We start from the raw sequence: 14,468 nt of genomic DNA, 5'->3' as shown, positions 1-14,468 counted from the left end.
ATTGATTGCGTAAGTATTCACACCCTTCAGGTCAGTATTTAGTAGATGCACCGTTGGCAGCAATTACAGCTTTGAGTCTGTCTGGATAGGTATCTGTCAGCTTTCTAGATCTGGACACTGCAATTTTTCCCCATTCTTCTTTACAAAACTGCTCTAGCTCTGTCAGATTGCATGGGGATCATGAATGTAGAGCCCTTTTCAAGTTTGGCCACAAATTCTCAATTAGATTGAGGTCTCAGCTTTGACTTGGCCACCCTAGGACATTAACTTTGTTAGTTTTAAGCCATTTCTGTGTAGTTTTGGCTTTATGCTTGGGGTCATTATCTTTCTGGAAATAAATCTTCTCCCAAGTCGCAATTCACTCGCAGACTGCATCAGGTTTTCCTCCAGGATTTCCATATATTTTGCTGCATTCATTTTACTCTCTACCTTCACAAGCCTTCCAGGGCCTGCTGTAGTGAAGCATCCCCAAAGAATAATGCAGCCACCACCATCCTTCACAGTACAGATGGTGTGTTTTTAATGATGTGCAGTGTCTGGGTTACGCTAAACATAGTGTTTAATCTGATGGCCAAGAAACTCAATTTTAGTTTCATCAGATCTTAGGACCTTCTTTCAGCTGACCTCAGAGTCTCCCACGTGCCTTCTGGCAAAGTTTAGCCAAGATTTCAGTGAGGTGTTTTCAACAGTAGTGTTCTCTTTGCCGCTCTCCCATAAAGCTATGACTGGTGAAGCACCCAGGCAACAGTTTTTGAATGCACAGTCTCTCCTATCTCAGCCAATGAAGCTTGTAACTCCTGCAGAGTTGTCACAGGTCTCTTGTTGGCCTCCCTTACTGGTCCCCTTTTCGCATGGTCACTCAGTTTTAGCGGACAGCCTGCTCTAGGCAGATTTACAGCCGTGCCATATTCTTTCCATTTCTTGATAATTAACTTAACTATACTCAAAGGGATAGTCAATGACTTCAAAATTTTTTTTTATCTATCTCCTGACTTGTGCTTTTCAATAACCTTTTCACTGAGTTACTTGTAGTGTTCTTTTATTTTCATGGTGTAGTTTTTGCCAGGATACTGACTCAACAGGAGATGAACCTTCCAGACACTAGTGTATTTTTACTCCACTCAATTGAAACTTCTTGACTGCTCACAGGTTCTTCTCCGTCTTGTTTTACGGCGGTTGGCACCCGGCTTAGTGGTGCATTACCGCCACCACTGCACACAGGTGATCTCCATTTAAATAATTATGTGACTTCTAAAACCAGTTGGCCACACCAGTGATGATTTAGTGTGTCATGTTAAAGTGGGTGAGTACTTATGCAATCAATTATTTGTGTTTTATATTTGTAATTAATTTAGATCACTTTGTAGAGATCTGTTTTCATTTTGACATGAGTCTTTTTCTGTTGCTCAGTGTTAAAAAAAAGCCAAATTAAATCCACTGTGATTTAATGTTGTAAAACAATAAAACATGAAAACTTCCAAGGGAGGTGAATACTTTTTATAGGCACTGTATATACAGACCCCAAACAGTAGTAAAGATGTGGTCTACAAATTACAAAGGGGATAGAAAATGCATATCAAAAGGGCAAAGTTATGATAGCCATGGGGGATTTCAATATGCAGGTAGATTGGGAAAATCAGTTTGGTGCTGGTTTCCAAGAGGGGGCATTTCTAGAATGCCTACCAGATGGCTTTTCATAGTTGAGCCCACTGAGGGATCAGCTGTGCTGGATTGAGCCTTGTGCAATTAACCAAAATTGATTAGAGAGTGTAAGGTAGAGGAACTGTTAAGGGTCAGTAACCATAATATGATAGAATTCACCCTGCAATTTGAAAAGGAGAAGCTAAAGTCGGTATTACATTGGAGTAAATAGAATTACAGAGGCATCATAGAGAACTAACAAAAATAGGTTGGAAAAGAACACTGGCAGGGATGAAGGCAAACCAGTAATGGCTGGAATTCCTGAGATAAATCTGGAAGGCGCAAGATATATACATCTCAAAGAGGAAGAAGTACTCTAAAGGCAGGGTGACACAAACATGGCTGACAAGAGAAGTCTAAACCAATATAAAAGCCAAAGAAAAACCAATTTAATAGAGCAAAAATTAGTGGGAAGTTAGAGCATTGACAAGGTTTTAAAAACCAACAGAAGGCAACTAAAAAAAGTCACAATGAAGGAAAAGATGGAATATGAAGGTTAACTAACCAATAATATTAAAGAGGATAGTAAAAGTTTCTTCAGATACATAAAGTCTAAAAGAGAGGCGAGAGTGGATATCAGATTACTGGAAATCAATGCTGGAGTGGTAGTAAGGAAATGCTGGAGAGGACAAGGAAATGGTGCATGAATGGATTAAGTACTTTACATCAGTCTTCACAGTGGAAGACACCAGCAGTATGGTGGAAGTTCCAGGTGTCAGGGGTCATGAAGTGAGTGAAGTTACCATTACTAGGGAAAGGTTCTTGGGAAACTGAAAGGTCTGAAGGTAGATAAGTCACCTGGACCTGATGGACTACAATCTAGGTTTCTGAAAGAGGTGGCTGAAGAGATTATGGAGCCATTGGTAAAGAATTGCTAGGTTCTGGAATGATTTTAGAAGACTGGAAAATTTCAAATGTCACTCTTCTCTTCGAGAAGGCAGTGAGGCAGAAGAAAGGAAACTAAGGCCAGTTAGTCTGATCTCAGTGTTTGGGAAGATGTTGGAGTCGATTGTTAAGGATGTGGTTTTGGGGATACTTGGAGGCACATGATTAAATAGACCCTAGTCAGCATGGTTTCCTCAAGGGAAAATCTTGCCTGACAAATCTGTTGGAATTCTTTGATGAAATAACAAGCAGGATGGAGAAAGGAGAATTGGTTGATGTGTATTTAGATTTTCAGAAAGCGTTTGACAAGGTGCCACACATTGGATTGCTTATGAAGCTACGAGCTCATGGTATTACAGGAAAGATTCTAACATGTATAAAGCAGTGGCTGATTGGTTGGAGGCAAAGAGTGGGAATAAAGGGAGCCTTTTCTGGTCGGCTGCCAGAGACTAGTGGTGTTTCACAGGGACCGATCCTTTTTGTGTTTTGTGTCAATGACTTAGATGATGGAATTGTTGGCATTGTTGCAAAGTTTGCAGACGATATAAAGATAGGGGTTGGGGCAGATAGTTTTGAGGTAACAGAGAGGCTACAGAAAGACTTAGACAGAATTGGTGAAAGGGAAAACAGGTAGCAGATGGAATACAGTGTTTGAAAGTATGTGTCGTGCACTTTGGTAGAAGAAATGAAAGAGGTTGGCTGTTTTCTAAATGGAGAGAAAATACAAAAATCTGAGACGCCAAGGGATTTGGGGGTCCTTGTGAAGGATTCCTTAAAGGTTAATCTGTAGTTTGAGTCAGTGGCGAGGAAAGCAAATGTTGTTATTATTCATTTCAAGAAGACTCAAATATAAAAGCAAGGATGTAATGTCGATACTTTATAAAGTACTGGTGAGGCCTCACTTGGAGTATTGTGAGCACTTTTGGGCTCTTTAACTTAGAAAGGATTTGCTGAAACTGGAAGGAATTCAAAGGAAGTTCACGAAAATGATTCCAGGATTAAACAGCTTGTCATCTGAAGAGCGTTTTGATGGCTCTGGGCCAGTATTCACTGGAATTCAGAAGAATGGGGGGTGATCTAACTGAAGCTTATCAAATGGTGAAAGCCCTTGATAGTGTGGATGTGGAGAAGATGTTTCCTGTGGTGGTTCTGTCTAAGACTAGAGTACACAGCGTCAGAATAGAGGTGCATCCTTTTTGAATGGAGATGAGGGGGAATTTCTTTAGCCAGAGAATGGTGAATCTGTGAAATTTGTTGTCACAGGTGGCTGTGGAGGCCAAGCCATTGGGCATATTTAATGCCCCGTATAGATTCTTGATTTATCAGAACATGAAGGGATACGGAGAGAAGGCAGTTAATTGGGGCTAATAGGGAAAATGTATAAACCATGAGTTTAGAAGAATGAGGGGAGACCTCATAGAAACATTTCGAATGTTGAAAGGCATGGACAGAGTGGATGTGGCAAAGTTGTTTCCCATGATGGGGGAGTCCAGTACGAGAGGGCATGACTTAAGGATTGAAGGGCGCCCATTCAGAACAGAAATGTGAAGAATTTTTTTCAATCAGAGGGTGGTGAATCTATGGAATTTGTTGCCACGGGCAGCAGTGGAGGCAAAGTCATTGGGTGTATTTAAGGCAGAGATTGATAGGTATCTGAGTAGCCGGGGCTTCAAAGGTTATGGTGAGAAGGCGGGGGAGTGGGACTAAATGGGAGAATGGATCAGCTCATGATAAAATGGCGGAGCAGACTCGATGGGCCGAATGGCCGACTTCTGCTCCTTTGTCTTATGGTCTTATGGTCTAAATGGCAGAGCAGACTCGATGGGGTGAGCAACCAAATACTGCTCCTATATCTTATGGCCTTGTTGCGGAGTTCATATTTTAATATATTCAGGGAATTACATAACAAATGGAATGGCTGTTCTATATAGCTTTTGTTGTAGAACTTAATTGTGAAAGCTTTCAGAAAAAACTGTTGTTGGAAATATTTAATCATTAAAACTTTTTTTTCTATAAAATGAGTATTGCTTTATTTGAATTGAACCTGTTTGCCTGGGATCCTCATATTAGTTACGATATAAATATTGTTTGGTAACAATGTGCTCTATAGCCTTTCATATGTAACTATGAAAAGGGGAGAAATGTGAAAATACTAAGTACAGGTTCCACTTTACCTGGCTCTAGATTCATGTGGTTGATTCTATATGTATCGAGGTTCATACCGAATCAGATGATATCAGCCAGACCCTATAATCAAATTGTAATACTTTTGAATAGAAAATTACTAGAACAGTTTAGGTTAAGTGCTGCCATCTGCTGTTTTTATCAAATTTACATGAATGTAAACTTTGTTCAGGTATTCTTCCCTGTTTTATTTGCAATTTTGAAAGCAGATATTGAAGTGTTTTTCTAGGAGATTTATCCTTACGTTTATCTTTGCTAGGAGATTTAACTTTAATTTACAATCTTATATTGTTGCACGTCGGCATTCTGGTTGGGAAATAGTGGAAGCTTCATTGGATATAAGAGAGTCAATTAGTGATATTAAACTTTGTTCCTTCTTCAGGATGTTCAGTAATTCTCAATGTTCTGCCGAGTTTGACTATTACATTGAGTCTCCTTAATTGTTCAATATGTAAATGAGAGTCTTGGTTCTCAGCTGAAGAACAATGAAGTGCTAATTGCAATGTAGGGCAAAATACAGCAGTGAATTTTACCTTGGCCATTATGAATGGTGAAAACAGCTGTGCCTATTAACAGGATGCACCCAGCAGTGGGAATGGTGGAGTTATTACTCTGGTATGGAATCAGGCTTTCAGCTGGCAGTTGTCTGTGCTTTTATGTACACTCTCCTCCAGCAAGAGAAAAAAAGTGCAGATTGAAAAAGAGGCAAGATCCATCATCGGGGGATTACTATATTGCAATCTACTTATGGAACATAAACTGCTAACATCAATTTGTGAACAGAAGTCAGTTATTCCATTGTTGTTGGCTGCATAACTGTAAAGATGGGCTTTCCTTTGTTCTATCTAGATTATTTTGTTGAATATTGCCTATCAAAAAATAATGTAACAGTATAAGGAGGCAAAGGCTATTATGGATCAGGGCATTTTTTAAAATTGCAAGTTGTTAGTTATGATCTTTCGATGGAAGAGGTCGCCAGAGACACCTGTTAAGATGGAGAGGCAAGAGCCTGTAGACTCTGGAATCCGGAGCGAATAACCAAACTGCTGGAGAAACTCAAGAGATCAGGCAACATCTGGAGAGAGATAGGGACAGTTGATATTTTGGATCGTGACTTCATCAGATCCAGAGTAAAAGAGAAGACAAAAAAGTGTTAAGACAAGTTAATAGTATGTGAATATAAATGCAAGCAACATATTAAATCTGTTTGCTGTGTTGTATTCACAATTTATCATATTGCTTTATGATGCTGTGGCAGTATTAGAAACATGGTTTAAAAATAATGGAATTGAAATATTCATGTACAAGTTGCTTGGAAAGGTAAGGAAAGGTTGTGTGGCAGTATTGATTAGGGATTCATTACAGCGTTGGAAAGAAAGAATGTCCTATAACATTCATAGACTGAATCTATCTGTTTAAAGTTAAGAAGCAACAAACTTGTGGTTCTGCTTTTGGGTCCTTTCTGTAGGGGACCAACTGGCAAAAATGTAATGATGAATAAATTTGATGGGTAATTGTAGAGATGTACAAAAACTAAACTTTAATGATCAGATCATCAAGACTTCATCTATCCAAATCTAGTTTTGAATAGCAAAAATAAGAAGTGGGGGCTTTCTGAGTTATATTCAGAGAACCTCTTTGATCATTATATTTCCAACACAGTAAGGAAGGCAGCAATGCTGGATTTGGCTCAGAGACAACTAAATGGAGCAATATTGAATGGGAAGATATCTAGGAAACAACATTCATTGTGTGATAATTTTCAAAATAGAGTAACAATGGAAAAGGATATAAATCATTCCAAAGTAAGGATAGGCACATGGATAGTAGGGATATGGAGGGCATTGGTTCTGGTGCAGGTTGATGGGAATAGGCAGTTTAAATGGTTTCATCATGAACTAGATGGGCTGAAGGGACTGTTTCTGTGCTGTACTTTTCTATGACTCTATGTCCACTTTACTGAGGTTATGGTATGCAAAAAGAGCAGTAAACTGTTGAGATGCAGCCTAGAAGATAGCTTTCAGCTTATTTGCTCCAAGTTTGTGTTTATGCTCCGTATGAATCTTCCAGAGACCCTACATCAGCTAACCATATTAGCATTTCCTTTCTTCCTTGTGCATTTATTTAACTTAAAGCTGTTATTTACGGGTTTCAGATGAGTAGAGATACCTTACTGGCATGGATATATCCTGACTTGGTCAGCATAGATAAATCTGGTGTATGTGACACAAGTCACCATGGGTCAGTTGATATTCTGTTACCTCTGAGACAGAAATCAAGTTTTCTTCCAAAACCTTATACTAGCCTTTCTCAACCTTTTTTCCCTGGAGGAACCGTTCAAATAATTTCCAGATCTTGGGGAACCTCTGCGTAAAAATTATTATATTACAGCTCATGGCAGATTAGTGTGATCCAGATCTAGTTGTAGTTATAACAATACAAAAATAATTGTCAATGCTCTTTTAAGCAGAGGAAGAATTTTTAGCCAACCTTTCTTGGTACTTCAGGTGTAAATTTCAGGTAGTTAAGCTTAGTTTACCTTTCCTGAAATTATTCTCTTTCTTTCCCTTTGTTATTTTTTTAAAAAACTCATAAGACAAACATAAGCCAGATATTTATCAGAAATGTATTAAGCCAAAATCGGACTTAATTTTTCTGAAGGTAAGTTCAGTAGATTCAATTTAATAAGGTTATAAATTGATTTTAATTAATGTTATTTACAACATGAAAATTTATTGACAATGTTGAATATTAAAGTTACTAAAAACCATAAGCTGAAGCAATATGAATGAAAATATAGCCCAGGACACAATTTTATACAAGACTTTGAAAAAGCTTTTTCTTACTAAGGGACATGATCAGGCTCAAATATAGGCCTAGCATGTGAATGTGTGCTTGCTTTTTGCTTTATAAATACTCAATTCTGGGTTGAACTTGAGATAAGCACGAACGGATGTCATCTTCAACTGAAATGAGACGGTCTCTATCCTTGCTCTTGATGCTTGTTAAACAAGAAAACGATTGCTCACACGTAAGAATTTGAAAACTGCAGCAAAATGTTCATTCAACACACATCAAAGTTGCTGGTGAATGCAGCAGGCCAGGCAGCATCTCTAGGAAGAGGTACAGTCGACGCTTCGGGCCGAGACCCTTCATCAGGACTAACTGAAGGAAGAGCTAGTAAGAGATTTGGGAGGGGGAGGGGGAGGGGGAGATCCAAAATGATAGAAGATAGGAGGGGGAGGGATGGAGCCAAGAGCTGGACAGGTGATTGGCAAAAGGGATATGAGAGGATCATGCAAAGATCGCAAGATCGTACATCTGCATCCATGCCTGCAAAATGTTCATTGCTTTGTTATGAATGGCGGAATACTCTTCTTTCACAGAAATGCAGAACCTCTCCGGGGGCAGGTCAGTAAATCTCATCTTGAGTGCACGATCAGAATGTATCTCACAAAGTTCTTCCTCTTCTCTCAAAGTCAAGTTCACAGGCTGAGCAGAACACTCAGAGAAAGGGTCCCTTACCCAGTCAAACACTTGTGTTAAAAGGGAGGAAAAATACTATGAAATTTTATTCTGCAATTCTTCCAGGTGGTTTTCAGTAAGACTCAGGACTTTCTGATCCTTCCTCACTCTCAAGCCCAAACAGCAGTGGAAACATTTCAATTATTTCCTTTTGCAACAGATTTTTGCAAAGATTCAGTTTCCTTTTAAATCCAAGAATCTTGTCACTTGAAGTCAAAACATTTTCTCCAGGGCCTTGCAGAGACTTGTTCAACTGGTTCACATGATGAAAAATGTCTGCTAAGTAGGCTAGTTTCTGCAGTCATTCTTCATCTTCAAAGCACTCAGCAAAATCTGGCCTACTATTTTCTTGAAAGTACTCCTGCAATTCACCTTTCAGCTCGAACACCCTGTTGAGAACTCTTCCACCACCGGATTACTGTATGTAGCAGAAGATTGGCATGCTCTTTGTCCTGGTTTTCTCACAGTTTTTTAAACATTCTCGAGTGAACTGGCCTTTGTTTAATACAGTTAACCATTTTTCTAGCATCGTCAGAACTTTTTTCATTTCATCTCCAAAATTTTTTGACATCAGCACCTCTTTGCGAAGAAAGCAGTGGGTTATGATACCATCAGGATTTTTTTTTTTAACAAGAGAAATGAAACCTCTCATGGATATCAGCTGGTAGGATCGTGTCTCCGACAACGAGGTCCTGGAGAAAGCTCAACTTCCAAGCATTGAAGCCACTTTGCTGCTCAGGCAGTTCCACTGGCCAGGCCATGTGTCTCACATGGACAACTGCAGGTTACTGAAAGCAGTACTCTACGGAGAACTCTCTCAGGGCAACAGAGATTGTGGTGCCCCACGCAGGAGGTAAATGAAAGAGGCAGCCAAGAGTTTTGCAGAATTCAGAAGAGCGATTGCTGAAGAGAAGAGGAGGGACAGGAAGAATCCTACTACCCAAGCACTCACGTCCCAGCTGTTCCCGTGTCCCTACTGTTCCAGAGCCTGCTGATCCAGAGTTGTCCTCTACAGTTGTGACGAAAGAGGATTACAAAAAGAACACATAGATTAAGATGTTAACTGTCCTGTGCTGGCACCAGTGGGATCAGCAGTTGATCTGCCACCTGTCTTCAGGAGAAAGAGAGATAAATAAGACAATGGAGCAGCATTTAGAAATGTTAATGAAGAGACGAGAGAGTTTAACGGAAGGAGACACCGGTCTGAATATTTGTCAAGATCGGCTCCTTTTTGAACCCTGAACTGTTTGAAGTGTGATGGACAGGCAATACCCCAGCAGGGGGATAAAAAGGGACAGGTTCGCTAAGGCAGGACACACACGACACCACGAGGTAACGAGACCCTGGAAGCGGTGCGCCTCCCACAAGTCGATGGGAGTTTTTGGAGGGCTGGTCGCGGGACCAAGCCATAGACGCACAGGGTGGAAAGGTACGATCGGCGGGAACCTGGTGTGTGTCCGCCCTTGCCTGGGTGCCAGGTTCACTGCAGAGGAACGATCGTATCTGAAACGGAGGGGTCACAGTCGGTGACCTCAGAAGACATTACAAAGGGCTCACCCGAAAGCTGACTGTGAGGAATATCGAAGGTCTGTTTGGAATTTGAATATTCTCATTCATTTTCATTTTCATTTTCTCTCTCTCTCTCTCTCTCTCTCTCTCTCTCTCTCTCTCTCTCTCTCTCTCCCCCCCCCCCCCCCCACGCACGGCAGTGATTACTGTGAACTGAACTGAACCCAATTGAACTGAACTTTGCGTCACTTTGAAACTGGTCATTTACCCCTAGACGACGATAGAGCTTGACTGTTGTATTTATTACTCTTTCGATCAGAGTACTGTGTTGCTTATTTCTTTAATAAAACTTTCTTAGATCCAGTAATCCAGACTCCAACTGAGTGATCCATTTCTGCTGGTTTGGCAACCCAGTTACGGGGTACGTAACACAGTCACCAATGATTGCGCCATCACTCCTGAGGACTCTTCTTCCTTCCAGATCTTCACAAGCGAAGAACCAGTTATCATCATCATTCAGCGTGAAACCTTTTCAATTTCTCGTACTGCGTCTTATCCTAGCATTTTACCCATTATAATTTTACATGCTGGCATTACTAGGTTCTCAACAACTGTGTGCCTTTTCCTTTTCTGGGTAATAAGTTCTGCTATTAATTCCTGGGTCTCTTTACTGACTGTGACGTTATTACCAGAAGCTTTACTCTGTTTGTTTTGAGGTTCCAATAGCTGTTTAAAATAATCAGCACTTTTATGTGTCATGTGTTTGTGATTTGTAGGTCAGTGTCTTTTCAATTTTGCTGGAGCCATTGCTGCATTTGTAAGTTGTTTGCCACGGACTAGGCACAATGGAATAGGACAACTTGGATCACCAGTCCATGTAATTGATAAGCAGCTTTCATGGAAAAGACAGGCTTTATTTGTGTCCGTTGTTGCAATAGTGCAGTGAAATGACCCAGAAGATTGCAATTCGAAAATCACCACATTGGACCATTAGACATGTCTGTAAAACACCGGGTTAATAAAGTATAAAAATGAGCGAGTCCGTTCAATGCTTAGAAAACGCACTTCATGCTCCTCATCAGCCTCCCCTTCATGCAAAACAGCACTCACCAATTGTTAACGGCCTCCCCTATTTCGTGTCAAAAATTGAGAATCAACTCGACCAAATAAACCCTGTCCAACTGCGCACTGCCGTACTGGGCTGAGAGACCTCTAATGAAATTGCTAATGGGCTGCTGGGTCATTGCCCACCACTGTGAGCGCCCGTGTTGTGTGAAGTTTAGACAACAATATTTTTTTTATATCTCGATCTCTCGTGGAACCTTGAGCTATTTAGTAGCTGAACCCCCAGGTTCCACAGAACCCCGGTTGGGAAACCCTGCCTTGTGCATAAGCTTATACTCTTGTGTACCATTGATAGTGTGCAGCCCAGATTGATGTGCTTTGGATTACACGGAGGTTCCATCTGCTCTCAAGGCCACTTAACTCCCTCAGGGCATTAAGAAAATAATGAAATGGGAAGAGTCAACATTAAATTATGAAAGGAAAATCATTGACAAATATTTTAAATTTGATTGAGGTTGAAACTAACAGAGCATTCAGGCCTGAACCAACTTGTTTTATATTAGGCCTTCAGAATGATACCACATGAGACAATATCGAACAAAATTAATAGCACATCATTGTGGGTAATATACAAACATAAACTGAGGATTGGTTAACATATAGAAAATGGACAAAAGGAATAGTTGCTGGGTTGGGAGGCTACGATCAGTGGGGTCAGAAATATTCATGCCAGATTTCTAGTTGATCCCTAATCTAATGATTTAGATGATGGATCAAGTGTAAAATATCCAAGTTTGATAATGAATCAATACTAAATAGCACAACAGGAGGACGCACAGAAGCTTCAGATTAAGTAAATGAGCATGGCCGTGGCCAATGAAATAAATGAGGGGAATTGTGAGGTCAGACTCTTCAGTAGAAAAAATGGAGGCACTGAGTATTTTTGAAATGGTGAGAAATTGAATGATGTTGGTGTTCAAAGAGAAATAGGTGTTCTTGTAAATTAAATACTAAAAAAAACAATGGGCAGGTACAGTAAGCAGCCAGAATGAATAAGTGGTAATGTTGGCTTTTATTTGCGTTGAACTTGAGCATAGAGTACATCTTATTGCAGTTATGTTAGATCGCATCTGGAATATTGTGCACAGGTGTGGTTTCCCAAGCTTGAGAAGGGTATACTTTTGGTAGAGAGCTTTAGGCAAGATTTTACTGATCTCTGGGATGGGGGTTTGTGGAGAGCAAGAACTCTGCCTGACTCAGGAGTTTGGAAGAGCAAGAGATGATCCCATTAAAATCTATCAGATCCATAATAATTTTTTATGTGTAAAATTGATTTTATTTCTTCATGGAATGTCTAGAAGGAAAGGAAACAGTTTCATAATGAGGAATGAACCATTCAATAGTGAGGTGAGAAGAAATTACCCAGTGGGTACTGAATCTTTAGAATTCTCTATCCAAGAGGGCGTGGGGGCTCAGCGAAGTAAAATACTATTGCAAATCAGCAGATTTTTACTGTAGGGGAGTCAAGGGAGATGGGCTTAGTGCAAGAATGCAGCACTGAGATAAAAGATCAACCATGATAATATTAAACAGAGCAGTCGCAAAGACCTACCCTCACATCTATTCCCTAAGTTGTTATGATGGCGTGATGCTGAAAAGCCACACAAATTATCCCTAGTTCTCCAGCCATTGTTTTGTTTTCCAAGTTCAATATTAACAAAAGTCAAATGAATTAGTAATTTTTACATTTTTGTTTATGAGAACTTGGCAGTACACAGATTGGTTGTCTCTTTTTCTGCACCACAGCTTTAACTCTACCTGAAAAGAACTACTTAACTGCGAAGTATTTTGAGAATCCATGTAAAGTATATGAAAGGTTATTTAAATAGACTGTAAATAATTTCTTTTGGTGAAACCGAACTGTGTTTTATTCAATATCCTAATATGCAGTCCTAAAATGGACCTTTTTGTATCTACAAGATAAAGTTTCCTACAAAACAATAAGAGCAAAAATGAATCAGCAAAGAGATTGTTAATGCAACAAAGATGGGAAAATAGACAGCTTGTTCTGTCTCGGAATGACTATAGATAACATGCTTCTGCAAACTACCATTTACCAGTCTTGACTGTTTACCAGTACCAACAAGGCATCTAAATTGTTTCTATTTGCTGAAATAGTACATCAACTGGGCAAATAGTTTTTTTTTACCTTTTTTAAAAGTTTAATATCTGTAAACCATTGCAATCACAGACTCTAATAATTGTTCTGTCATTTGATTCCAGTGATGCCAACTTTAAAGAAGTCTTATCTGATTCTGATTCAGAAATGGGTAGCACAGAGCAACTAGAACATGGGAGCACTGACACTTTGGCCAATGGCTGCAAAACTAATGCAGATCCTGCTAAAAGACTTGCCAAACGATTGTATAATCTTGAAGGGTTTAAGAGATGCGATGTAGCACGCCACCTTGGAAAGAAGTAAGTTTACATATACTATTGGTAATTTTTTAGAGCATTAAATTGTTTACTGATTGCTGGTATTGACAGAATGAAAATAAACAAAAAAAATACAAAACATAGAATATAAGGTTTACAAATTCATAATTTTTTTTGCCCAATTTGTTGTAAATGTGAAGCAAGCCAGGGTAACTTTAAAAGGAGGAGGATGGACATTGTTTAGGCAACTAAAAGAAGGGAGATGTCAACGGAGTGGCCATTGTTGGAGTGGACCAGTGTTAGAGTGGGAGACTTTGTCTCAGCAGGCTTTGGCAAGAACAGGTCGAGGCTATGGGTGCTTCTGAGTCATTTGTTATCATTTATTTTTGATTGTAGAACTTAAGCTTGAGAAATTAGAGCCAAAGGTATAACGAGCTCAGTGGAAAGACGCTGAGTAAGTGACCTAGGTGAGTGCAAACTCAAAGGTTTCACAAGTAAGTGCAAGGTAAGCTTTTTTTGTTTTCTGAGCTGGAGTTGGATATACTCAGGGCCATCTGGGAGACTGAAAGCATCAGATAAATTTTTATTCAGGTGGTCACACCCAGAATGCAGGCTTCAGGCTTCAGATAATAAATGAGGACCACCAGGAGGAGAAAGGGGAGCTCCCCTATGGCTATCCTGTCCGCAACCAGTATACCCCCTTGGATACTGCTGGGGGAATGGTCTGTCAGGACACAGTAGTAGCAACCAGAGGCAATGTGGCTCGCTCTGAGGCTCAGTAGAGAATGGAAGTCAGGCAGAAAGATAGTGAAAGGGAACATGATAGTTAGGGAATGGACAAGAGATTCTATGGTGTGTTGCCTTTCAGGTGCTAGGGTCCAGGATATCTCGAAGTGGCATCAATGACATAGATAGAAAGAGGGAAGTGATTCTGCGCGGTGGGTATAGGGAAGCAGGAAAGAGATTGAAGAGCAGGACCTCCAAAGTAGTAATCTCTGGATTATTCCTGGTGCCACATGTTAGTCAGGGCAAGAATACGATGAGAGTACAGATGAATGAGTGGCTGAGGAACTGGTGTAGGGGGAAAGTTCAGGTTCTTAGATTATTGGGACCTCTTCTGGAGCAAGGATGACCTGTACAAGAGGGATGGATTGTACCTAAAC

General features: G+C 40.1%; 1 protein-coding gene across 4 annotated transcripts in view; it reads left to right on the top strand.

The window, feature by feature from the left end:
- LOC134348903 (PH and SEC7 domain-containing protein 2-like) overlaps positions 1–14,468 on the top strand; it is a 165,087-nt gene that overhangs the window by 49,798 nt on the left and 100,821 nt on the right. For all 4 annotated transcript variants that reach the window (XM_063052698.1, XM_063052700.1, XM_063052699.1 and 1 more), the window contains exon 4: positions 13,153–13,347. In XM_063052698.1, coding sequence (XP_062908768.1) covers positions 13,153–13,347 — 195 coding nt within the window. The remainder of the gene's footprint in view (positions 1–13,152; positions 13,348–14,468) is intronic.

The sequence above is a fragment of the Mobula hypostoma genome, chromosome 7 (assembly GCF_963921235.1).
Source record: "Mobula hypostoma chromosome 7, sMobHyp1.1, whole genome shotgun sequence".
Classification (NCBI taxonomy): domain Eukaryota; kingdom Metazoa; phylum Chordata; class Chondrichthyes; order Myliobatiformes; family Myliobatidae; genus Mobula; species Mobula hypostoma.
The sequence above is the reverse complement of the archived record's forward strand: the minus strand, read 5'-3'. Positions and strand labels throughout refer to the sequence as shown.